Below are 26,123 nucleotides of genomic sequence, written 5' to 3'. Positions count from 1 at the left end.
TTTTTTTGCCACGATAGAAAGAAATAAGGTGACGTCTGTTTTTAATGGTCTATGTCAATGAATGAATGTGATAATATAGATAGATATGTGATATATATATATATATATATATGATCATATCTTGGTTTTCTTTCATTTCCCCAGATCGACTGGCCGGCTCCACAGGATAAGAAGAGAGAGTGTGTTGCCAAGGGGAAGAACAACCAGGTAACTTAGATTTTAGCTGACAGAAGCCATGTTGAGATGCGGCGGCTGCATCTGAAGGCCTGCATGCATCACAGCGGTTTTTACAAGGCCGTCCCGTTTCAAAGACTCCTTCACATGCAGACAAGAACACGCGGCCTTCTTTCACCAATTCGGAGGATCCGACTGATGGATCCTTCACGGTTTCGACTTATCCCGAGATTCATTGCGCGCCGGCGACACTTGGATTTTAATCAACGCGGCGTCTACGAGCAGATCAGCGGCAGAAATACACCCTCACCTGAAATACATCATACGCTGATGGCGTAGGCGGTGAAGCATATCCTCCATCATAGTATGAAATAAAAAGAAAAAGTATGGCTCCATTTAAATCAGCTGGTTGCTAGGCGACGGGAGCGGGAAAAGGTGACGCAAACAGGAAAACCTCTGTAGACCAGACCGTCTCATTGCGGGGACCACTCCCTTCGTCCTCAGCGGTGTATGGACTAGAAGGATGTGGCCTCTGAACCGGGACACGCTATAATGTCAGATATTACTGTCTGCGATTCAGCTTTAACTCATACATTGAGCAGTTTTATGAGCCTCCGGGTCTTACCGCCAGTTGTGGTACATTTGTAAACACAGATAGCGAACTGCTTTGTACTTTAGTCTCAGCGAGAGCTTCTCACTGCTCAGAATGCATAATGTACATTTGCGGGGAGTCTCGGTTAATATTTTATAGAAGCACACAGCGTGTTCGGGAGCGGAGCTAAAGCTTCTCTCATTGCCCGACAATAACCTTTGATATGGTTTTCAACAGATGAGGAAATAGTTCTACAGTGTGCAGTATTAACGAAAATGTACTTCAAGAAAAAAAAAAGTATAACCGGAGCTTTAAAAATACTCCAGTGTTTTCAAATAGTTATTAAAACTTAATGCGTGTTCAGAATTCACCTTTTGAAAATGGATCATTTCCCTCTTCAGGTGCGTTTCATAAACACAGCGTGATGGCCTTTGATTGCAGAATATTTAGTGAAAAATACTTCATCTGTTGTGCACAGCTACTTAAAGTGGCAGCCCGTAGGATTTGAGATGCGTTGCTTCTAGCGGACTCTGTGGCGGTAGATGGAACTGCAGGCGAGCCTCTGGGACTCATCTCCCTCACCCAACAGTGTGACTGTCTCTCATCTGCGTGATGCCTTCAAATGCTCCACACTGAAAGGAGGTCTGTGGTTTCCCCTCGTTGGCGTCACTTTGCTTCTTGATGACTTTCCTTCTTCACTTCCATTAGTTTGTTGTTTCTTTTTCTTGGACTGGAAGTTGAATGGTCTTCTTTCTCTGGCTGTTGATCCTCCATTGTGAGTCAGCAGTAATGAAATGTACCTGGTCAAACACTTTAGACTAGAGGGAGCCTGACTCAGCCACTTTAAGTCTTTAGTGTACATTTAAATATGGAAGAAATCGACTCTGCAAGAAGAACCATGGTGTTTACAATGGTGTCATTATACTTAACGTTAACTCTTTCCATGCTTTGTTGTCGTTGTGCGTCTGTCAGACACGTCTCATCATGATTATCCTCACTGATTGCAGGAGCTGTAAAAATGAATTTAAAAAAAATCACATTGCTCATATTACAGCCGTGAGGTATATATATTGAGTTACTGCCAAGGCAACATCAAGTGGCTGCACTGAATTATTCATTCCTCGAGCATCATGTGTGAGCATCTGTTTCTATTTCCATTCAAAGAGCTTTATTGTTCATCACAGCGCAGACATTGAAGGGCACTACCCATAAAACACTGCATATATTACACTCCTAATGACACACACATCTTTTGAATGGAAACAATCTGTTGCTTTTTTTGTTCAGTTTAAAGGTTGCTTAGTTAGTACGCCTGCATCATCTAATCAGGGCCGTCCTCAATGAGACACAAGTATGTGTAATGAAATGACTTCGTACACGAAATAAATAAAACTAAACTGCCGACGTTTTTTCACACCGTCGGTATCCAGAAAAATGTTCCTTTCAATCGCTGACGGGCCAACTGATTTCACACATTTTTAATAAAGGATATAATCAGCAGACGTGATCTAGTCTCAAGGTTATTATCAAGTATTTCAAATGAATGAGAATTTGGAAGAAGTCACATTGGAGCATTAGTCTGGAGCTAAATCTCAGAGGTGTGTGTCGGCATACCGAGAGTCTTCCATTCTTCACTTTAACAGAGGACAAACCTCAGCGGCTGGCCTTTTAACAACTCCCCCTCTCGCCTCCACAGACCGAGTGCTTCAACTACATCCGTTTCCTGCAGAGCTACAACCACACACACCTCTACACCTGCGGCACCTACGCCTTCCAGCCCAAATGCACCTACGTGGTAACTATGCAGTGTGTGTGTGTGTGTGTGTGTGTGTGTGTGTGTGTGTGTGTGTGTGTGTGTGTGTGTGTGTGTGCCTAGATAGAGCGATTCTGCTGACAAGTGTCAACTTGAGATGCCAAGCCATCTGACCTCAGGCGGAGACCACATGTGATAAAAAATAAAAAGGAACATATCGCCTGCTGGATTAGAGGAACGTGTGAGTCGTGTGTGTGCACGGGACGCTGATGCGACCGGACAACGTGACGCGGGGTGAAGCTGCGGTCTTCCTAAAGGACAGACGGAGCTTGCAGCTCTCCATCATACGGCAAATGAAACACCTCCATTCCTGTGTGTGTGTGTACTTGCAGAACGCCGACTCTTTTACACTCAATGCCGCCCCCCTGGAGGATGGGAAGGGTAAATGCCCATATGACCCTGCCAAGGGGCATACCGGCCTCATCGTGGGTGAGTGTTGGTCCGAGCACACGGCTTCATGTAAATGCATGTAATGGTGTACTCCATATGCAGACTAACGTTTATATTATACACCCTATTACTGATGATGTAGAAGTGATGTTGCTTTTAATCAAATCAAATTGGTAAAAATCGATATCCCGTCACACTCGGGTTCTAGAGACTTCCGACAGGATCACGACTGTTTCCGAGCGGCAGCTGTTTCAGCTTAATGAGTGGCCTTGTTAAGTGGCTTCCAGCCGAATGCGTCCGTGGTTGCTTGTAGAAACGTACGTAAACGGTCGGGGTAGATGACAAACACGCAGTTCAAATAGATTGGAAGTGTTTAACGAGGAAAGCAACATGTTCTGTTCGTGTTTTCAACAGCTGCTATCACGAGAAGCAACCGCGGACGCATCCAGTGTTTTCCAGTAAACATGGTCACCGGAACCAGAACATGGCTGCCGGCTATTAAAGTGATGGTTCGGAGTGAAATGCACCCGAGGTAATTTCCACCATGACATCCAGCCAAATACCCCCTCGGAAGCATTTTTAGCGATGGTCAACATTGGTCAAGATAGGGCTATCAGCCGAATGGCTTAGTACTGGCGCTATGGTACAGAGGGTATATCTCGTAAATTACCCCACTAATAATGCATGGAATGTTACCAAACCTCTGCAGTAGTACACATAGGGTCTGTACTCACAAAACGAGGCATTTGAAAGTTTGTAAGTACATCAGGAGTTTATTTAAATTAACACTTACCTGATAGCTTCTATCCTCGGCTACTAACGCTACCGCAGCGTAGACGCCACTTCCGTGTTTACCCAGCCGATGACTAATGAATAAATGCTTGTATTATCAGGTCAACACTTGTCAACACTTGTTGACCTGATAATACAAGCATTTATAAAAATGTGTTGACCTGATAATGGTCTGATAAAAACTCAGCGAAACTTTTTCATACTCTCGCGTGAAACTCGCGTCACGGCATCGGCTGGGTAAACACAGAAGTGGCGTCTACGCTGCGGTAGCATAGCAGCCGAGGATAGAAGCTATCAGGCAAGTGTTCTTTTAAATAAACTCCTGGTGTACTTACAAACTTTCAAATGCCTGGTTTTGTGAGTACAGACCCTATGTGTACTACTGCAGAAGTTTGGTAACATTCCATGCATTATTAGTGGGGTAATTTACGAGATATACCCCCTGTACCATAGCGCTAGTACTAAGCCATTCGGCTGATAGCGGCTATCTTGACCAATGCTGACCATCGCTAAAAATGCTTCCGAGGGGGTATTTGGCTGGATGTCATGGTGGAAATTACCTAGGGTGCATTTCACCCCGAACCATCACTTTAAACGGGTTGACGACCATCGGGCTTCAAAAAGGCTTGTGTTTGTAGCGGCCATTCTGCAACTCAATAAGCAGAATAGTAGCATGGTATTTGATGTTTCGGCCATGGCAAAGTGAAAACCAAAAGTGAGGTGCTTTAAATTTGCATTCTCTCTACTGGCCATCAGGGGGCGACGCCTCTAATTGAAAAAAGAAGTCTGTTTACATGGAAGTCTATGAGAAAATGACCCTACTTCTTCTTCCTACTCCTATATATTATCTCAGTAAACATTGTAAACATGAGTTTATGGTCTCCATCTCTAGTTTCAAGTCTTCTTCAACACATGTTAATTTAGTAAATGATGGTCCATTTAGAGAAAATAGAAATAGATGAGAATGGATGCTTTAGGGCGGGGCTACCTTGTGATTGTAAGGAGTGTTAACGATCATTGAGGATCACGTTAAACCAAAAATGCATGACTAGTCCTTCCTTGGAAATGCTTTCATATCAATCTCCGCCACACAACGTTTTTACAACACTAACAGAAGCAGAACATGTCTGTCAAATCTCCACAACTCACTCCTGCAGCGTTTTCCCATTTGTTTTGTCGCCATACGATTGCACCCAGAGTCCAGGAATCCAATTTAACTTTGCATGCTGCGTTCACAGCCTCACTGTTCACACTGAAGTGAACCGACGGCTCTCTCCCTCTCTGGTCCAAAAAGTGTGGCTGAAAAACCGAATGAAACTAACGCTTGCATTTTGGTGCTGCAGATAAGGAGCTGTACTCGGCAACGCTCAACAACTTCCTGGGTACGGAACCAGTCATTCTGAGGAACCTGGGCCAACAGCACTACAGCATGAAGAGTGAATACTTGCCTGCCTGGCTCAATGGTAAGTGAAAAAGAGGACTTTGGAAAGACAAAGAGAAAGAAGTTGTAAACCTTCCAACTGAAACAGAGACAGAGAGGAAAGAATGGATGGCAAAACACTGCCTGTTTGTGCTACTGTTGCTACATCCCCAAAGCCTTATTCTAGCGTGGATTACAATGATAATGGTGCCACATTTAGACGACTATTCAAAATTACAAGTAGTTTGTGAAACAATGGTTCTTGGATTTCACACATAAGTAAACAAAAGGCTTTTCATTTCCAACTCACAGCGGCTGATTTTGTCGGCTAAAATGATTAAATGTTGTAAGCTATCAGCTTCTTCAGCTCGAATAAGATGTTCCAAAACTGCCTCCAGCTGACTTTTTAATCTGCCCAGCTGGCGGCTCACGTTGAAACCAGTATAACGTGGTCTGGAATCTGCACTTATTAGGTACATACATCATGGAATGTGAAAAGACTGAGGCTAAGCGCTGCATGTACCAAAAAGTCAGGATCGCTAATGGTGCCTGAACGTATGGAAATAAAGGCAGATTAGCTAAGCCTTAGTATATAAGGAGGTTTTTATTAGTACAAACTGATTAAAATGTTATTTCATTCTAATGGATGCTGGTGGAGAAAAAAAAACTCATAGTTGCTCAAACATAAGCAACACAGAGGTTAGAACATCCCTGCCTTCTACTTTGTGTTTTCCAACAGTGTGTTTCACGTACACAAGCTAAGAAGCTTAGCTTACTACTAGCAGGAAAACACGCCTGTATTCTACATTCATGTTCAGAAGGAATTATTTATCAATAATAGTAATAATTACATTTAAATAATGTCGCATTGGTTCAGGTTTAAGATTTCTCTTCCAAGACACTGCGACACTGACAAATGAAATGTGTATTCAAATAAGATGAATCACATTGGAGATCTAAACGGCAGGCTTCTTCTTAACGGAGTTTCATTTAAAAAGTAAGAGAGCCAGAAACATGCAGAAAAGAACAAGAGGAAAAAATAAATGAGTTGCAGGAAATGAAGCGCAGGACGGGGCTGCAGCGAGAGGATCGTTATCTTTGGGGGAAGGAGGTGGGAAAGAGTGGGCTACTTGGAGAGAGAAGAGGATGAAGTCACAGCAGGAAAAATGGCTGATGAAAGAACAGACATTAGGTTTGGAGCTGATAAGGGGGCTAGGTGAGGGGAGGAGTGCATGGAGGAACATGCAGATGAGGCTGGGGTTTGGATAAATGTGTCCGTTTATTATTCATGCTGATATGGAGCTTTTATTAAAAACTAGAGCAAGACCAACGGAGCAAGCCTCACCTTAATAAAAGCAGCTTCTAACCAGCGTAAAATCATTTAATTGGCCCGGGTTTCAGTGGAGAGTTGTAATGTCCCATGATGGTTTAAAATGCTGCCTGAGAGGCTTTTATAGTGAAGAACAGTCCATCTAGGGGGGACGGTGTATCCTTGTGTTTTAAAAATGAGATTTGTGCACACAATGGTTGCATTTAGCTCAAAGACTGTTTTTTCCTTTCTTTTTTAAAGATATAACTGGAAGCATAATGAGGGCTGTATATAGAGAGAATCTGAGAAAGACAGGAAGGAATAGAGGGAAGTGAAAACACAAAATGGAGCGCTAATAGGGATCACTAGCGAGATGGAGAGCGAGAAACGACCAGAGGGGAAATTAGGCGAAGGAGAGAGTGATGATAGAAAATAGGCGAGAGGTGAGAAGTGGCAGCGGGGATGAGATGGAGGTGTCATTGTGCGTCCACATGTGATTCAGTTTGTTCACCTGTGATACATGTCTGCATTATCATGTGTGAACACACGTCTTTTCTTTGACACCCCTCACTCCGTGCTGTGCATGCAGAGCCGGACTTCGTGGGTTCGGCCCTCGTGAGGGAGAGCGGCGGCAGCAAGGAGGGCGACGATGACAAGATCTACTTCTTCTTCAGCGAGCGAGCGTTGGAGCTGGACTGCGACACGGAGCTCAATGTAGCCAGGGTGGCCCGCGTCTGCAAGGTAACAGCGGATTACAGACCCTCGTTCCACCTCATTAAAACCACAATCTTTCTGCACATGACTGAAGCCCAAAATAAAGTTTTAACCTCAAAATAGCTCCGTGCACGACATGGCTTGAAATCGGCTGATATCTGCTTTCAACCAGCTGTTTCAAGGCAGCTGTTTCTGAGCACTCCATCATATGAGCGCTTCCTAATGGTCTTACAGACTCCTGTCTTTAGGATATGGCATGTGCAGTGCAAGGCAGTGTGTTGAACATGATAGACAAGTGATGCATCAGACATGAACGATAGGTGCAATAAAGGACCACAAGGTAAGAGACTAAAAGAGTTTTCTATTATACAAAGAAAGGGCTGCACACAGAAAGAATAGCTGTCCTGTGCTTTAATTTGTCCCACCCTGAATTTCAGCCAAACCCACTTTCCTCACAACGTGTCACGTAGAGACAAACACATTGGCATAGAGCTATTTGGTAATGGATGCATTCTTTTTTTAACTTCTCGAGGCGTTTTTTCAATTTCCAGGGTCGAGGCAAAGTTGCTCTTTAATGAATGGCATCATTAGGAGAACTGATTAGCTCTGATATACAACAGTGATTGTGGCCACACAGCAGAGGGGCTTCCAGTTGTGAAGAGAGTCACCCAGTGTGACTCCAGGCATCAGCTCTTTTTGTTTTTCTATGATTTCAGCGACCTTTTAGTAAACGCAGCGACGGTTTGCTGTCACGTCACAGTCCCACGTGCAGAGATCTCGCCTCAGTAACCTTTAAACTGTTAGCAGTCTGCAGAGATACTTGTAATTAACTACACAATATATGCACAGTGTTATAGGAAATGCCCTTTAATGTATATGCACTGTGATGAACAATAAAGCTCTTTGAATGGAATTGGAAACAGATGCTCACACATGATGTGTACTAGAGCAATGGACGATTTAGCGGTTCCTGCTGATATTGCTGTCACCGCCGCGGCGCGCTGTCTGTGTCTAATTGCTGTATTATGAGCATTTGCATTTTTTAATTCCTCTTTTACAGCTTCTGCAATCACCGGGGATTATAGGAATGAGGCGTATACGCGTCTTGAACCAACAGTATACTACATAAAGAGACTACTCATGTTTATTGTTTAATTAAATATTACTATTAGTATTATTATTGTAATCCTGCATTTGAATGTAACCTTGAAAATCACAAGGTCAGCTGATTGACGTGGAACCAGGTGGCAAGACTGAATTGCCTTAAACTTGCATTCTCTCTACTGGCCATCGGGGGGCGACTCCTCTGGTTGCAAAAAGCAGTCTGATTGCATGAAGTCTATGAGGAAATGACCCTACTAGTGATTTACCAGCTCAGTAAATCAGTCAAACTCATCCCCACCCAAGCATAATAACAACAAGCTAAACATATCTTTGAGTGAAGGCGGTCTTGAATGAACCCCAAAGGATGAACCTATAATCGAGAGACCTGATGTTCCTCTCTCAGGGGGATCTGGGTGGCACCAGGACTCTGCAGAAGAAGTGGACCACCTTCCAGAAAGCCAGGCTGGAGTGCTCCCTCCCCGAGCGCCACGTGTCTTTCAACAACCTGAGGGCCGTGTTCACGCTGGCGGGCCCGGACTGGCGGGGGACCACCTTCTACGGCATCTTCCACGCCCAGTGGTGAGTCAGGCCGAGCGCCGCAGAGACGCCTCATAAATGCTGGAGCTCAGTTTCAGCGGGGTCCTCAGATAAATGGGAGTTAATTACTACATCACTTTCCAAACATGTCAGATACTCTGCTTTTTATTAAAATCATGGGTCAACCAGTCTGATGATGACTCCAATTATATACTTTATACGATTAGCTATTTACTGTGTAATTGGGCTTTTAATATAATAGGCCTTCAAGTGACAGTAATGTGAGTTATTTTGAGTGGATGCAACACGAGTGTGCTTGAGGATGTTTTTATTGGCTTTATGAGTGATTTAATGTCACGTGGACTAAATGTCATTCCAGAAACCATGTGATCATGGTCCTGAGCCACATAAATGAGATGATTCCCATTTGCTAAAGAGTATGGGACAGATTTAATTAGGTCCTGTTCTACAAGTATGCCGTCACACATGTCAACAGACTGGCGGTCGATGTTATGAATCAAATTAGTTACATCGCTTGTTAAACCTTCCAATTTGAGCATCATGACCCAACTACTTCCTGGGATTAGACATGCCTGATACCAGTGGTTATCCCAGTCACAGGAAGTGACATCTCTTGAACATAATGAGCCTGATGAGGGAGAACAGACTGTTGATGTCTACTGTTCTGCTCTAAAAACTAATTTAGGATCAAACTTTTCTTCTGAAGGGAAAACTTCAATTCAAGTGATAATCAAACAATAATCTGATGACAATAATGGCTCCGTTTTGATAAAGGACTGCGGTATTGTTAGTGAAGTCAAGATTGTTCTTTATAGGACCACTTCATAACACAAGTGTGTTAATGAGTTACTTATCAACACAGGAATCGGAGCGAGGGCAGGAGGTTGTCTTTGGGAGGACAGCTGGAGACTCTCTCTGTCTCCTACTGGTTCCCTTTGATGGGAGTCTTTTGTGCTCCTTAATAAGATATCATATCGCAAAGCCAACCAGCTTTGAACTTCAAGCTTTGTCTCTTCATTCATAGTTCTTACTGCTGTTGGAAAAAAAAACCCTCCTAATCCCCTTTTGACTCGCTGGGGATTCCTTAAAGTCCCGTGGCATTAAGATAACCGGACATTATGTAAATATGACTCAAGAGTTCAAGCCGTAATCGGACTGAATGGGCTATCTTTTAAACTCAGAAATCAGTGCTGCCCTGGTTTTGACGTTCACCTTATAAAACCGGTTCCTACGCTACATTAACGGGTCTGTTACACACTTCCCTTACAGTACAGAGTGTAGCGGCTAATTCATCACTTGTATCAACGTGTCACGACTCGGATTCAGAGCGAGATTTCTTTTTTTTAAATGTGTCATTCCAGTGAATGAGCATGGAAATGAGATATATGTGTGAGATGAGGAGTGCAAGTGTGATTTCATGTGCCTCCATCATGCCTCAATACCCAAGTTCTCCAAACTCCAACTCCCTCTGACCTTCCCATCAAATGAAATGTGTCACCAGAGTCGCAGCACCAACTGATTGATTTCAGCAGCCTGTAGTGTGTTTCATGTAGTCAGTTTGTGTGCTTCGCCACAGAAAGAGCGGCGATGTGTCATCAACGCACGACTCATATCCGCTCCCTGAATGAGAGACGGTGTAGGCTGTGGGCTTTTATGTATTTACTAAAGATATTTTCTGCACTGTGATCACTGAAAATATATTTTTTTGAAAAGCTCTCACCATAGCCTATAATGTAATGAATTAGTTCACATTGCTTGCTTTTAACATGCAACATGATATGTATAGTTATAGCTATTCCATTCACGTTCTGGTGTGCTGGTCTGGCTTTACACGCACTGCATCCATAAACTGTTTCCTGCCAAAGACTCACATTTTTCACTCCTGGATGACAGGTAATCCGTCTCTCAATTTTTTTACCGCCACACATCGCTAATCCCTCGCCTTGTCGCCACGTTCCAGGGGTGACGTGGACGTGTCGGCGGTGTGCCAGTACCAGATCAGCGATGTCAAGAAGGTGTTTGAAGGATCTTACAAAGAGTACAGGGAGGCATCCCAAAGGTGGGGGCGCTACACCGGTGCTGTCCCTGTCCCGCGGCCTGGATCGGTAAGAAACCTGCAACCTGCGGAAGCAACAGTGTTCTTCTAAATTGTAGGGGGTTTGTGCACCTGTTTTCCTGTCAGCTCCTGCACCACGAAAGGAGAGATAAGTAGGCAGAGGAGGGAGAATGAAAGAGGAAGGGATGGAAGTATTAATGGGTGGCGTGCGGTACTGTAGCAATGAAAGTGGGGAAAGAGCTGGCACCACACGAAAAGCTCAGAATGTAATGATCCAGGACGAAAGGAAAGGAAGCAGAGGAAGGGGTGTGTTAGCAGGCGGAGCTGAAAGCCGGAGTGAAAGAAGGATGGAGAGGAGGAGAGGAATGCTGGGAGGAAGGGAGGGAGTCATCTCTACGCCAGCTCGCCATGCCAACCTGTGCCAGCTGCAGTTAACAAGTTTCCTCACCTTTCTCTCCCTCCTGGCCCTCTTCCCTACCTCCTTTCCTCCGTTCTTGTCCTCCCTCCATCTCCCCCGGTGTCCCCCCCTCCTCCCCCCGTCTCCCGTCCTCCGTCTGTGCCGCAGTGTATAACTAACTCCGACAGGGAGAGCGGCTACAACAACTCTCTGCAGCTGCCTGACGCCACGCTCAACTTTGCCAAGAAGCACCCGCTAATGGAGGACAAAGCTCTGGCGCGCCCCCTGCTGCTCACCAAGGGTGTCAACTTCACAAGGCTGGCAGTGGACCGGGTCAGCGCCCTGGACCAGCGGGCGTACAACATGCTGTTCATCGGCACAGGTACAGATTCACGGTGAAATTCATGCATGTTCCTTATTGTTACTCAATCATACTTAAATGAGTAATGAGTTCTCAGCATATTCCGATGATTATCGGGATGATATGCATCTGAATTATTATGTTCAGGTCAGGATAACCGTGGCTCGGCGGAGCATGATGATTCAGTACCGTTTGCGTCACATTATCGGTGTGTCAAACAGTTAACAAGTTCATGTCACGTCAGCTAACGTGATTTAGCTTTTTCATTCCAATGAAATGACATCACAGTAATAAACATACCATGAATGCAACTTTTCATACAATACCTCTTCAGTGGACATGATTTCTGTCTGAGTCACGTCAGATCGGCGGTGGTTATCTAACGAACTAATCATCACCGACTTCATGAAATCATCACCTGACTTTTGTAATGGTTTGATTGAGAGACCCACAGCAGCAACAATAACATACTGTCTGTTTAACACTTTAAGATAAGATTTAAGTTTACAAATCAGCACTCAACACGTTTTAAAGGAGTGAGCACATTTCAATTTAAGTTTACCCTCCAGACATGTAACATCCATAAATATCATTCCTTTTTGAGACGAAATAATAATCGTGTCCTTTTCACAGCGGCCGTTTACATGTCATGGCAGGGTAAACACAGGTGTGATTAATAATATTAGTAATGGCCCTGTGGAATGGCTGTGACATATTAAATAGACCTGGACCATAATTCATTTATCACTTACACACTGTTTACCCTTCTATGACATGTACACTCACTGGCTTCAAAAATGAAAATAGTGTTGATTCAGCACCTTTATGAGGCAGTATTCATACATAAATGTAAGCTCTGCTTCGAGCTTTTATGCATCATATCCAGTGTCCCTGTTACTTTACCCACCTTTTGTAGCCTGGCGTCCTCTCCATGTGGATGGGAAAATTCATTTTCACAGTCTCTGAACAGTGTCTGTTCATACTCCCATAGCTGCATGTGTGTGTGTGTGGGTGTGTGTGTGTGTGGGTGTGTGTGTGAGTATTTGTCAAAGAGATGAGAGCTCACAGGCCATGGCAGCCGACAAGGAAAGGTACTGGCATTAACTATGGTGGCACAGAACAACATGCCATCTGGCCAGACTTCATCTGGGTTTCAATTAACGACTTGATTTGCATGCTGAGATCCATCTTCACGCATCAAAGGAAACACAGACGACTGCACGGCTTAATTAACATCTCCAGTCGTAGCCGTCAGACCGGTTTGCAGGTGTCCTGTTTTGGCACGGATCTGGAATCAGCCGTCCCTCTCTAAAAAAATGATAATAATAACACAGATGGGAACGTGAATTTGAACGCGGCCCTTTTCATGAATGGAGAGAGACTCGGCTACTTACCATTCAGATCACTGCAGAGCGACTGTGGCCTCCGCGACAACAGCGGACTCTGGGCTTCTCTGCTGGCAAGCAGAGGCCAACCCCGGACACACACACACACACACTGAGACACACTCACAGAGTGGTACGCACAAGAGCGCGGGGATGCACACACTGACACTTCCTGAGCCAAGTGCAGTCATCCCCGCTTGTCGTGCTTCGCGGCACAAACTCAACAGGGCCCTTGGCAGGCGTGCGCTCATAGTGCCAATTGGGCTGCTGGCTTGATTAGCTATTAGCTGCAGCATAGCGGCGGCTGATGTGAAAGCAAAGAAAGAGGGGGCACTTGTCGAGACGCTTTTTTTTTTGTCGTTTTTTTCTCAGGAGAGCCAGGCTACTGGATTGAGGGATTAGTCGACACTGGTCACTGGCGGCACGAGAGGCGAGCGTGTTGATACACCTTATCCTCTGTGTGTGTGTGTGTGTGTGTGTGTGTGTGTGTGTGTGTGTGTGTGTGTGTGTGTGTGTGTGTGTGCATGCGTTTCCCTCAAGCCTCCCGTTGGCTACCGAGTTAGCTTTTCATATTATCCGTGACAGTCTCTTAATCAAGAGGGCCACACAACAAGGCACATGTCAACACACTTTTCCATCCGTAGACACACACACACACACACACACACACACATCAAGGTCACCCCACCAGCTGTGCCCGAAACGCTTTTCCTCACAGGGGATATAAACTTGTTCACAATGCCCTACATGAAAGGAGGAAGAGCAGGATCTCCTCTTCCTCCTCCTCCAGCATCGACTCCCCACACGCCACCTAAAAAAAGAAAAGTCGGCAAATGTCTCTGATAATATTACCTTTGCCCAAGGTCTGAAAAGGTTGGGAACAGCATCTCAACTCTTTTAAATTCACCTCCAGCTAGTTTTCTTGCTGAGCTGGACTCTGTTTTTCACTTTCTTTCCCTGAGTCTCTCCGTTGCAGAGCAGCATGACATTTTAGTGCAGCTGGCGTTCAGAGTTTCATGCGTTGAAGTTGATGGAACCGGTTTGTTAACCACAAGCATCCTTTTCTTTTCTTTTCTTTTCTTTTCTATGGAGAGTCACAGCAGACATTTTTACCTCATAACAGAAAAAAACGCCCACGTAATTAATTGTACAGATCATGCTGATGATTGTCAGCTCCTGTTTCAATATTTAAACCAATTGTTATGGCATCAAAGGCTTGTGTTTGTGTATTATAATATCTCACTATTAATATTTTAATGAACTTCTATCAGATCACAGGTGTGTGTTTGTGGATTTCATTAATATTTAAGTAAAATGCCGTGCAGTAACGGGGGGTGTTTGTTTGTAAAAGATGAATATTTAAATGGACTGGTACGCAGTCACAGGTGTATCGGCAAATTGATTAAAGCACATCTTTATAATGCAAATGAACTGGTGTGCAGCTGCAGGTGTGTGTGTAAATATTTGTTCAATATCCTATCAATGATATTTAAATTAACTGCTTTCAAATGTGCGTGTTTATTGGATTTTTTTTTGTTGTTGACTCAGTCAAGTGCCAAAGCTATCTATTTGAAAATGTGTTTTTATTCATGCAGGGAAAAATGTTCCCCGAGGAGATAAGAAAGTCTGTCGCACCGAAGTGAACTTGAATTGAAAGTTTGACTGAACAGAAGTAAAGTGAGGTGAATTCTTCTTCTCTTCCTCTCCTTTGTGCTGCAGCCGAGGGCTGGCTGCAGAGGGTGGTGATCCTGGGCTCTGAGGCCCACGTCATCGAGGAGATCCAGCTGTTTGAGACGGCCCAGCCGGTGGACAGCCTGACCATCTCCCACTCCAAGGTAAGCACGAGTACGCACTTGTGTACACAAATACACACACGACGGGCTGGACCAAGTACTGAGAAACCACCGCTTCTGAACTGCTTAATGTGTGATTTTAACCTGTGTGTATTTATGTAAAGTGTCTTTGAGAACTTTTAAAAGCGCTATACAAATAAAATGTAGTATTATTACTATTATCATTATTATTATTATTATTATTAATAATCATCATCATCATAATAAGAATAGTAATATAATTAATATTATTAATAATAATACCATTACAGTTCAGTCATTTTGTTGTTTCACTTTCGACTATAACTAATGAAAAATACAAGAGTTTAAAGTCGAGATGTTAATGATTAAACGTTTAACCTTCAGTTAAACAGTTAAAAGAAATATTAAAAATAAAAAAGCAAAGAGAATAAGAGGAGCAGCTTGTCGCTTAAAGGAGAATAGGACTGGTCTACCTTAAGTAGTTGCTAACTTGGGTGCTAACCCCAACAAGAGAGGAACTTGAGGAGTTGTAGCTTTTATTCACCGACAAAATAAAAGGTACCCACAATGCACTACACTCACCGCCACACCCTTTCTCTCTCCACCGGACTCTCATTAACGTGACATCAGGCTGTCAGACATCGTAATCCTGACAGATTCTAGCAGCAGACACACAGCTGACAACGTCACAGTCTGTTTACTCACATACTGCAGCTGCTGAGAAATGATGGATTTAATGTTTCATCAGGTTATTGTTGCAGCTGATTAGGCTCAATCTGTACGCTTTAGTGGAGAAGCTGCATTACAAACTGGAGGGAGGGGAGTTTGAGTTTGTTTCCCCACAGGAAAGGTTTTTGGAGCTTGACCCAAACTAATAACCAAACGGCAGGATATCTCAACCTCTGTCGTGTGGATTGTGACCATCTCCCCAGGTTGGAAAATAATGTTGCACTGCTACACTCAAAGGCAGGACGACAGGCTGGCCATCAGAGTGCCATGGCTCGGGGGTGAAGCCGTTCAAATCAAGCTGGGGAAACTTTGTTGCCCTACTCTTTCCCTCATTTTCTGTCATCCCTCTCTACTGTCGCATAAAATGCCCCCAAAATATACATTTAAAAGATGGCAGTCACTGAGAGGGTTCAAGAGGAGGGCAGTCAAAGTGTTGCAGACGGGTTTTTACATGTGAAATTTGACAACTAAAATGCAAAAAGCTTGGGAGAGAAGTTAAAATCCTGCTTCGCCTCCACGCTGCTGGCCAATCACAGTGGACACGACTGATCCACGAAAGAGATTATCGGATGCAGCACTTCAATTCTGAGTTCAATGTCGTTGGGAGGGGGATAGAAATCACTTCAGTCATAACGTCACTTCCGTTTGGTTTACCAGATTGAGTCTAACATTTTCAGGAGAGGAAGGAACGCCTTGAAATGCAGTCTCGCGTTGGCATGATTTCTATATTTGTGGATACATTTCTGTTAAGAACATGTGAACAGACCAGATTTAATACACCAAGTTGAGGGTAAAGGGATTTTAATAAACGAACGTTGAGCTTGCAGCTGCTCCGACTCAGTGTAGCTCCTGGATGTGTTCTTTCCTGTCTTTTTGAGAGATGAGGCGTCTTAATGTTTCTCTTTGTTCTGGCACGACTAGCATTCATGTCCCTCGAAAGCAACGGGCCGGGTTTCATTAGCTTGCTCTGCTCTTGCGTCACTTTTTCATTGGTATTCACTGATAACAGTACAACTTTGTCTTCAGCTGATCTCTTAATACCCGTTCTGCCAGACTCTTACAATCATAGATGCGCTGACAGGCCGTCAGCCCGGTGCCACTGGCCCGCCGCCACTCAGCAGATGTTTTTATCAACACTGCCCTTTTTCCAGATGAAGCGTCGCCTCGTGAATCCAAAACCCTCTTCACAGTAACAGTAATTACAATCCTTCGCCCTCCGCGGGGGAATTGAACCCCTGCCCCTGTTGTTTTCTCAGCGTCCCTTCCCCGTCGGTCGAGTGTCGACAGCGGCCGGGCCCCCGCGGCTCTACAATGGCGCGGCGGCCGATCGATGCAATTTTGACGGGGCGTTCCCTGCCCCGAAGCCCACAGCTTATCTCATTAATGCTGGCTTAGCCACGACCAGACATTTTATAACAGCTTTTGCAGAAAGAGCGCAATCCAGATTGGATTGGAAGAGGGTCAGGCGGGCGAATGTTATTGTAATTGAGAGTGATTATCCCATTATCTCCTGTAACTCCTAACTGAGTCACTCTCCCTCCCTGTCTCCCTCTCTCTGTTTATCTTCCCTCCTTGCTTTTCATCTCTCCTTGGTTTCTGTCTCTGGGTGATGGCTGGATCTGTTCTTTGTCTTCCCCTCTCTCTTCTTCTTCTTCGCCTTCTTCTTCTTCTGTAGAAGTACTTGTACATCGGCTCTCGTTCGGAGGTTCTCCAGCTGCCCTTGGCCAACTGCAGCCGCTATCAGTCTCAGCCAGACTGTCTGCTCGCCCGGGATCCCTACTGCGCTTGGGACAGCGAGGGTCGGGCCTGCGTCCGCATCGACCTCCACCGCGGGTGAGACCAGAACCTATGTGTACCCAAGCATGTGTACTCCAAACTAATATATACTTATTATAATAGCTGCCAATTGCAAATATTGGGAAAGCCCCTGAAACCGTGTTGAGATGTGAACTCTGTAGTGACACTCTACTAATGAAAGTCTCTTTACCGGAGAGTGAAGTGGATTTCCCTGCAGATTTTGCAGACTTTTACCCTGAAGCTGTTGCGTTAAATCCTCCTGCTTTGCATGCTGTGATTTCCCTTGTGGCACCAACAGAAGCATAAAACTACATTAACCATCTATGATCAGAGCTGGATAACATTCAGCATGTTGTAATGAAAGGCTACTGTGCTGTATCTGTCTATTTCAGCCCATTTAAGGACATGTGGGTGCATCAAAAGACCCCACATACCCAAAACTGACAATTCACTCATTCATTCAATCATTCATGTGTAATAAAAATCTAAACCATTGTGCTATATAAATATTCTGTGCAGTAGCAAGTTATTTCATACGTGCAATAATAGTTGTTTTTACTGTTTACTTATTTATTACACATTTTCTGTTACTTATTTAAATTCCTTCTGTTTTGCCTCGGGTTGTTGTAGTTTCAGCTTGTTTGTAGCTAGAATACTATCTTGTGGTTATGCCTATAGTTTAAGGGTATTAATATTAATATCATGATTACGTGACAGACTGGATCCAGTGTAGGGCTTGGTGTGATTGTTTTTAATCTCCTCTGCTTCCCGCCCTTCCCCCTCCAGGTCCACCTCCTCCCTGTCACAGGACCTCATGCTGGAAAGGTTCAGCCGGGGGAAACCCAAGTTTGATAAGCCCGTCTCCATCCCCAGCCCTGGTGAGTAAAGGGCCACACCTCAGCAGTGGCCCCTTGTGGGAATTGACTTTCAGTGCAGGAGCAATGCAGTACAAGAGAATGGTTGGACGGTGTGAATACATTTGAATTGAGCTGAATAAATTGAATTAACCAGAAGAGAGCTGACTGCTGTAGAATATGAATTGGAAATATTATGGATGACACCTAAGCACCACCACCCTTCTCCCCCTCTCCTCCTCTCCTTCTGCAGATCACTCCCGTCTGAGGAACGTAACAGTGGTGGTGGGCTCTGACATGGTGCTCCCCTGTCAACTGGTCTCCAACCTGGCTCAGCCCTGCTGGTTTCTCAACGAACGTGAGCTCCAGCTTGGTGACCCCGAGGCAGGAGGGCCCCGCTTCGACCGGACCCTCAAGGCCCTTGTTGTCCCCGAAGCGGGCCAGATGCAGGCAGGCCGCTACATCTGCTACTCTGAGGAGCAGGGCGTCAAGTTTCAGACGGAGCGCTACCAGGTGGCCGTTGTAGCCAGCGCTCCAGTCTTCATGGAGGCCCGGGCTCCAGACAGCAGCATGGGGCTCTTCTGGGTGCTGGTCATCACCCTCGGGGCTGCGTGCCTGCTGCTCTTTGTTGCGGCTCTTTACCTACGCCGGAGGCTGAAGCTGGCTCTGGGAAAGGGAGCCGACATGAAGCCTCTTGAGAGCACCCTGGTCTACCCCATCACCCTGCCCAAGGAGCCGCCCACATTTGTGCCCAGCAAGATGCCCAGCGACGAGGACCGCTTCTGGGAGACGGGGGCCAACTACTACTACTCCGACGGCTCGCTGAAGATCGTTCCCGGCCACGCCCTGGGGCCCAGCAGCGTCAGCAGCACGGCGTCGCCCAGCGCCATTCCGGGCCAGCCCATCCACTCCCCGAGCCGTCTCAGCCTCACCAACATTAGAGGCTCAGGTAGCAACGGCTACATCCGCCTCAACCTGAGCACAGCAGGGGAGGAGAGGGCTAGCGGGGCTGGCGCTGGGGGCGGCGGGCTGGGAGGCCTGGGCATGAGCGGGAACGACTACTCCAGCCCCTTCAAGGAAGAGCTGAGACGCACCCTGCAGCAGAGAAGCGTGCTGCCCGACGCCAACCCCGAGGAGTCGTCCGTCTAGGCCCGCCCTCGTCCGTCGACGTTCCCTGAGTTGGAAAAACGAAAACAACCAAACTACCTCCCTCCTTTTGAGGATGCCTGCTCTCTCTTACTCTTTCAGTGACATGCTGTCGATTCCCCCATGTTCTCTCTCGCGCCCTGCCAATGCCTGTTTGGCTCACTGTTGACATTTATAGCACACAGCATGTTAAATATACACACTCATACACTGTGTTGGCCAACATGCACTCCTCTAATTATTGTGTTCCGGGGCAACTTGCAGTCACGGGTTGTGGCTTTTTCTGCTTCCACTGTGCAATCGCCACGTGTGTAAATTGTGTATTTAAAAAAGGCTGAACACCTCAAGCATGGAAATCAAACAAATGGCGTAACGTGTTTTTTCAGAAGGGCAAATTTTCTTTTACGTTGAGTGGACCAAGAAGCTTTTAGCCCCCGTGCTGAAACCAGTTGAGTGCAACTGACTGGAATCGAGAGACTCTGTCCTTCTGTTTCTTTAAGACTTTTTTCAGCTTACTGCACTTAAAAACTGGAAGCGCGTCTTCCCTTTTTGTATTTGTGAGCCAAGAGTGCGAGAGCGGTATAAAAAGATTAATTAATCTCGAAGCAAGACGACAATCACGTCCCCCGAAGCAGGAACTCTGTGAGGGACGGAGAGGAGAGGAGACAAAGAGAGAGAAAATGAAATGGAAATGAAGTGAGCTGCGATGAAAGACACAAGGGGGGTTTTGAATGAAGGACAATCACCTCCCCCCCCATGTTGTATTTACTCCCGGAGAAACTCCTTGATCCCTTCCACTTTCATTTGTTGTGATGGTTGGTTTGAATTAAAACGGTTCTTGTGGTTCTTTTTCTACGTCATGAGTGGAGCAGTGTTCCCCTCCGTGCATGACAGTGTGAGGGCTGACAGTCCTCGCTCAGGTGACCTTCAAACGCACCTTCAAGTCCAATCTACTACAAGTGCACACCAAATGTCAAAGTATGTAACAATTAAGTGTTTTGGCTGAGCCCTTTTTGGACATTTTTTTTCATCTCTGTAGAAAGAAAACAGTCTATTTGCATTCAGCTCTTAGCAGCGGGACAATAACTGCAAACGTCATTCCATATTGAAGTAGACATGAAGACATGAGGCTTGGAGAATGTAGCTGAACCCTCACTGTTGCGACCGCTGTGGATGTCTCAATAAGTGCTTTATATCATACGTGCAGGGTGAGGTTGGTAACTTTCACTGCCAAGAAGGAACCTTCCCCTCCTACACACACACACCTACACACTCACCGTCCTCTGAATGCCACCCATTCGTGGACCGCAGCGTGTTTGTGACCCTTACCCCCCCATGAATCCCCTCCCTCTTACCGACGCCCAGAGACTGACCCAGGGGCTACTGTGGACGTATACAGAGGAAGAGCACTGTATAAACTTACCATCGTGAAACGAACACACACACACACACACAGTGTTGATGGACGAATGGACAGACACACTGATTGCTGCCGTACTGACAAACTGCTGGCTCCAGGCGGGAAGCAGCCGTGAACCAGAGAAAGGTATTGTTCAAACTTGATTAAATTCATGCAAAAAAAAAAGTATTTCCAATTTAACTTTTTGGCTGCTCGGTGTCGGGTCTGTCCCCTTTCTCAACTTCTTACTTCAAGGAATTATCAACTTTTTGGCAAATAGCCTTATTTGCTTTCATGCTGAGAATAGGCACTTTTCACAGCAGCCATGTTAACGAGTCACTGCAGGGTAAACCCAGTGTATTAATTATGGCCCTGTTCCATGTCTGTGGGCCAGGTCCCGGTATTGTCCCAGGAATGGTTGTAAAGCTTAACAGAATTGGATGGTAATTCATTTGATCAGTTACACCTGCAGTGGCACGTCAACATAGCTGCTGTGAAAACAGCAATTAGACAAGTCTGATTGTGTAGATTGCTATGAGAAAATGACCCTACTTCCCACTTGATTTATTATCTCACTAAACATGAGTCAGTTCCACGCATCACTCCTCTGCAGTCTAAATATGGAAACATTCCAAGGTGACGGCCCAAATGCTGAATTTGAGGCTTCAAAACCGTCGTCCACAAGCCGTCATTACGTCCACTTTTCATATCCAGTCTATGGGGTGTACACAGGTATACAGCCACTAATGTTTCTGGTGGTCTATTGTATGAACCTCTGAAGAAAAAAGCCAGTGGTATGGAAGTATGCCCACTTCCTCCTCAGTAGTCCTTTTATTCACTCGATGGAGCCGGGCTAGCTGTTTACCTGACTGATCTTATTATCATGCAATTTCAAATCAGAACATCATTTCAATCAACTCGATCCAGCACTCTGATCCTAATGTTAGCGTTTAGCAGTAAGTAACAAGGACAGCCTCACAGAGCTGCTGGCACGGCCGTGGACTCCTACACTTGTTACATCATACCTTCTGCACCGTTTGACCAATCCCCTTCTGATCAAACGCTGTCCTTGTGCACACTTTTATTAGTGTCTGGAGGGAACAGGTGCATCAGTGAAAAACGACTTTCATGGCAAAAGATAAGAAAGATCTGCAGTGCCCAAAGGCGGAAGCTTGAGAGTAGAAGAATTCATAAAGGTGAAAACGTTTCAATCTGACAAGGATCTAAATGCGTTGACCTGAGGAAAACCTTTTACAGACTGAAACGTCTTTTTAATAGCAATGTTCTTTTGCAAGGCGGACAGTATACGGAACGTTTCCATGCCAATCTCCTTCTCAAAACTGACAGATAACTGAATATTCTTAGTTTTACAGCTGCTGCAAATTCCCATCCACCCTCAGCTTCAGTGACTCAGCATGGTGTTTGCATGAATTATCCCACTAAATGATCTAATTCACCGACTGCCCAGAATGTGTTGTGTTCCGTGGTGATGTAAACATGCCACCTACTTTCTGATCTAATTTCAAGGAAATTTCGAACTCTGCATGTTTGATGATACTCACTTTCCATCCTTTCGTCCTCTCTCTGTGCTTTGTCCATCAGGGGTGGTTTTGTTTTTGGGACGTGTCTGTCGGGACCAGAGGAGAACAGCAAGAAGGAGGGGGAGGACAGAAATACCTTGTGTTCCCCCACTGTGTACAGAGCGCTGAGAGGGATGTAGAATATGAGAATGATCCCAAGGTTGAAGAGGTACTCAGCCATCAGCACTCCATCCTAGTGTTGCATGATCCTCTGCAAGTGGACTGTACATCTTTGATATGATCATCCTTGTACAAGTGCATCATTTTGATCAACCCTTTTTGGACTTTTACAGACGCTAATATTGTGGAACAACGATGCTCTCTTTGAAGAAAAAAAAAGGAAAATATTTCTGATTTTATGGTTCAAAATTTGTACAGGAATTCATGGCTGCATTTCAACGTGTTTACTTTTTTCTGTGCCTCTTCACTTTTTTGGATAAGCCAAAGTAGACTGCAGTTGCATTTCTTCTCGTTGAAATACTTCAATTAATTAAATAATTTTATTTGATTCCAGATCGATATTTAAGTCTCAGCAGTCCGTCCACTTTGCTACACTGAGCTGATGTCTGCAACCTTTCTGAATATTGTATCTGCAGCTAAATTTTCCCTTGAGCTAAATGGCTCGAGGCTGAAGGACTCCCTGTTTGTTTCTTATATTGCAGAAATGATCTGCTGGACCCAATTTTACAAGCCTTCACTTTTTAAAAGCCTGAGTAACTACCAAAACTGAAACCATTATTATATTTGTCAGCCCAAAAAGCCAAATATGTATCTGTTGATTTCTAGCAGATCAGTGATAGAATGTGTCCGCTTTATATGAGTACATCCCCTGGAGCAGATAGAAAAAACATGTTAGCTCTTTACACTGGTACTTGGTTATGTCTTAATGTATTTCCATTTTACAATTAGGAATTTTATTTAATAGAACATGTTGCAAAAAAATCTAAAAAAGATAACGGAATACCGGTCTCAAGTCTAAATGCATGTGTAATGTACTTTATGTGCGTTTCTTCAGTTGTTATGCATTTGTTTGCTCAAAGCTTTAAGTTCTGCTGTTTTCTCCCATTATTATTTGCATTATTCTATTATCACCCCGATTTTATTTTTGCTCCATGTTTGCTTGTCTGATCTTTTATGTTTGTTTTTAAAGTATGTTAAGTAACTTATTTCACTTGTACAAACGTGTTGATATTTATTATCATTGTACATATGTCCTTATTTTTTATATGTGTATATATACACAAATAAAAATAGAGATATACTCGAGGTGTGTGAATTTATTTGTTCAAGAGGAAGTCACTTTACTAGTCGTAAGAAGTACTAGCCTCTGAAAACGGTTGTATAATATTTTCCGTGGCTCTGCAGAAGAGTCATGTCTGAGAAAATGACCCCTGATGATGTCATAGGTGTGTTATCAGAGTTAGTGAAGTGAAGGAAGTGACCATATTTGGACTGGTCACTTCCTACACCAGCGTGCAGCCCAACTTTACAGCTAAGTGTTGAAGTCACTGAGTAGCTAATTGAATTGGTAGCAGCACTAGCCATGGCAGCGACCTATCAATCACAAGGTCGTCCTGCCCTAAAACATCCCCTGCTTTCTGGTTTATTGGACTCTAAATGGACCATAATGTACTAAATGAACATCATGCTGGATTGAAGAAGACTTGAAACTAGAGTTTGAGACCATAAACTCATGTTTACAATGTTTACTGAGATACACACACCAGAGGTTGCCACCTGAGAGCAACACTAAATACCTGAAGTACTCCTTCAACACATATTTAGGAAGCAAATCAAACTAAATGCGGGTAAAAACAGGACAGTGTTTATATATGTTTAGTCATAATAACCAATGATTGCCAACCCTAAGGGGTACTTATGCTGTTATATCTGGGACCAAATGTATGTATATCTACATATTTGTGGATTTGTGAGGAGAATAAACACACATTTCAAACGAGTGTGAGGCTTTATCTTTATTTATGATCTGAATAACCAACAATAGGCTGACTCCATAATAACACACAAACCAGAAGGAAATAAATTGTATGGTTCTGGCTGCTTAGAATACACAACAGAGAACAGAGATCAAACCTAAACATCAACAATTCCACACAATTATTATGTGTTAAAATATATCGCTTTTTTGTCCACTTTCAGGTGCATGATGACACCATCTAAGACCCCATGATCCCCGGAGGTGACTGAAACATAAGAAAGCGTAGAGGACGCATGCACTAATGGGCATATCCAAACACGGGCACGGCCTGACAACCATGATATGATTTTACATAAACAGTTTACTATTAGATCAAAGCAGAATATCTCAGTCAAAGTCATGAACATTGAGGCTGTCATGTGCAAACTTAATTTTGACACGATACTTTCATTTCCATGTGAGCAGAAGAACATCTCACTCAAAGAATCATCTCGTGACCGCTCGAGGGGTCCCGACCCCCACTTTGGGAACCCCTGGTCATGAGACTTGATATCAGCAACACATTTTGGTGGTGTCGATGGAGGGGTACAGCTTATTAACCCTAAAATGGAGACTGTCACCTAAAGTCACTTGAAATAGATCTCTTGTAATAAAAAAATAAAAAATCCTTCACGGATGAAAATATATACCTAACAACACTTTAAGTCTCATGGTTTCCAAAACACCATGAGTTGGTGTGTTGGTCATCCTATTTTCTCAAAATAAAGTATTTCAATTTTAAAACATTTTGGACAGGAACTCACAAACACAGACTTATTTCACCTGTGTATGTCTAGACGTGTATATATCCCCAGCTGGTGCTGCACAAGAAAAACAATAGTCAAGTTTCCATCGACTTGCACAGCCTTGCCTGGTGTCAACAGAAGAAGCCACATGCTTCATGTGGTCGACAGTCCCAGCTGTGGAAAGAGGCTCACAGATGCATCTGATCTCAGTATACTCAGCTGCACCACAGATTTCAAAACCTCACGAAAGAAGGAGCTGCGTTTGTGACTGGTGTGTGTGTGTGTTTGTTTGCGTGCGTGTACACTTTACTGAGCTTTACAAAACTAGACCACAGTTCACCCACATTGTGGGGCTTATTGATTTTCGAGTATATGCTGGAAGTTACGTCAAACTATTGTAAACCACATGAAAATATAAAAGCAAGTGAACCAAGGCTTTGTCTCCCTGCGCTGATAACCCAAACCATACAGCTCTACGTATATGTCCATTTAAATAAGTACAAAACAATATGGGACACTATGTAACCACCAAGAAGAACATGTTGATACTACCTCTCTCTGATAGATTGGGGGTAGTTTTAACTTTGAGCATCAGGTCAGCTATCAACCAACAACAATGGAACGCCACCCATCTACCTCCAAACACTGGTCAAACCTCACGCCCCGAAGCGAGCACTTCGCTCCTCTACTTCAGCTGGCCGGCTGGTACCACCATCGCTGAAATCAAACAAATGTGGCTCAGCAAAGTCCAGACTCTTCTCTGTTCTGGCGCCTCAGTGGTGGAACGAACTCCCGACCAATGTCAGGACAGCAGAGTCACTGCCATCTTCAGCAAAAGGCTAAAGACTCACCTGTTCAGACTTCACCTCGACTCTGCATAGCATGACTCACAAAAAAAGCACTTCTATGTTCTTACCTATAGGCTATCACTTTGATCATAGCACTGTTGTACTTAAGGTATCCTTGCTGAACAGCTACTACTTTACTCAGACGAGGACCTAACACTAATTATTGT

General features: G+C 44.4%; 1 protein-coding gene across 2 annotated transcripts in view; it reads left to right on the top strand.

Moving 5' to 3' along the window:
- sema4c (sema domain, immunoglobulin domain (Ig), transmembrane domain (TM) and short cytoplasmic domain, (semaphorin) 4C) overlaps positions 1–23,648 on the top strand; it is a 93,366-nt gene extending 69,718 nt beyond the window's left edge. The window contains exons 5-17 of one of the 2 annotated variants that reach the window (XM_084024136.1): positions 145–207; positions 2,463–2,561; positions 2,912–3,008; positions 5,105–5,224; positions 7,080–7,231; positions 8,712–8,887; positions 10,827–10,971; positions 11,488–11,701; positions 14,785–14,900; positions 17,284–17,441; positions 18,192–18,283; positions 18,513–20,951; positions 22,407–23,648. In XM_084024136.1, the coding sequence (XP_083880262.1) occupies positions 145–207; positions 2,463–2,561; positions 2,912–3,008; positions 5,105–5,224; positions 7,080–7,231; positions 8,712–8,887; positions 10,827–10,971; positions 11,488–11,701; positions 14,785–14,900; positions 17,284–17,441; positions 18,192–18,283; positions 18,513–19,408 (2,328 nt within the window). In that variant the 3' untranslated portion in view covers positions 19,409–20,951; positions 22,407–23,648. The remainder of the gene's footprint in view (positions 1–144; positions 208–2,462; positions 2,562–2,911; positions 3,009–5,104; positions 5,225–7,079; positions 7,232–8,711; positions 8,888–10,826; positions 10,972–11,487; positions 11,702–14,784; positions 14,901–17,283; positions 17,442–18,191; positions 18,284–18,512; positions 20,952–22,406) is intronic. The other variant, XM_084024137.1, reaches the window with a different exon arrangement.
- The last annotated feature ends 2,475 nt before the right edge of the window (positions 23,649–26,123 follow it).

This window comes from Eutrigla gurnardus (genome assembly GCF_963514095.1).
Source record: "Eutrigla gurnardus genome assembly, chromosome: 13".
Classification (NCBI taxonomy): Eukaryota; Metazoa; Chordata; class Actinopteri; order Perciformes; family Triglidae; genus Eutrigla; species Eutrigla gurnardus.
The sequence above is the reverse complement of the archived record's forward strand: the minus strand, read 5'-3'. Positions and strand labels throughout refer to the sequence as shown.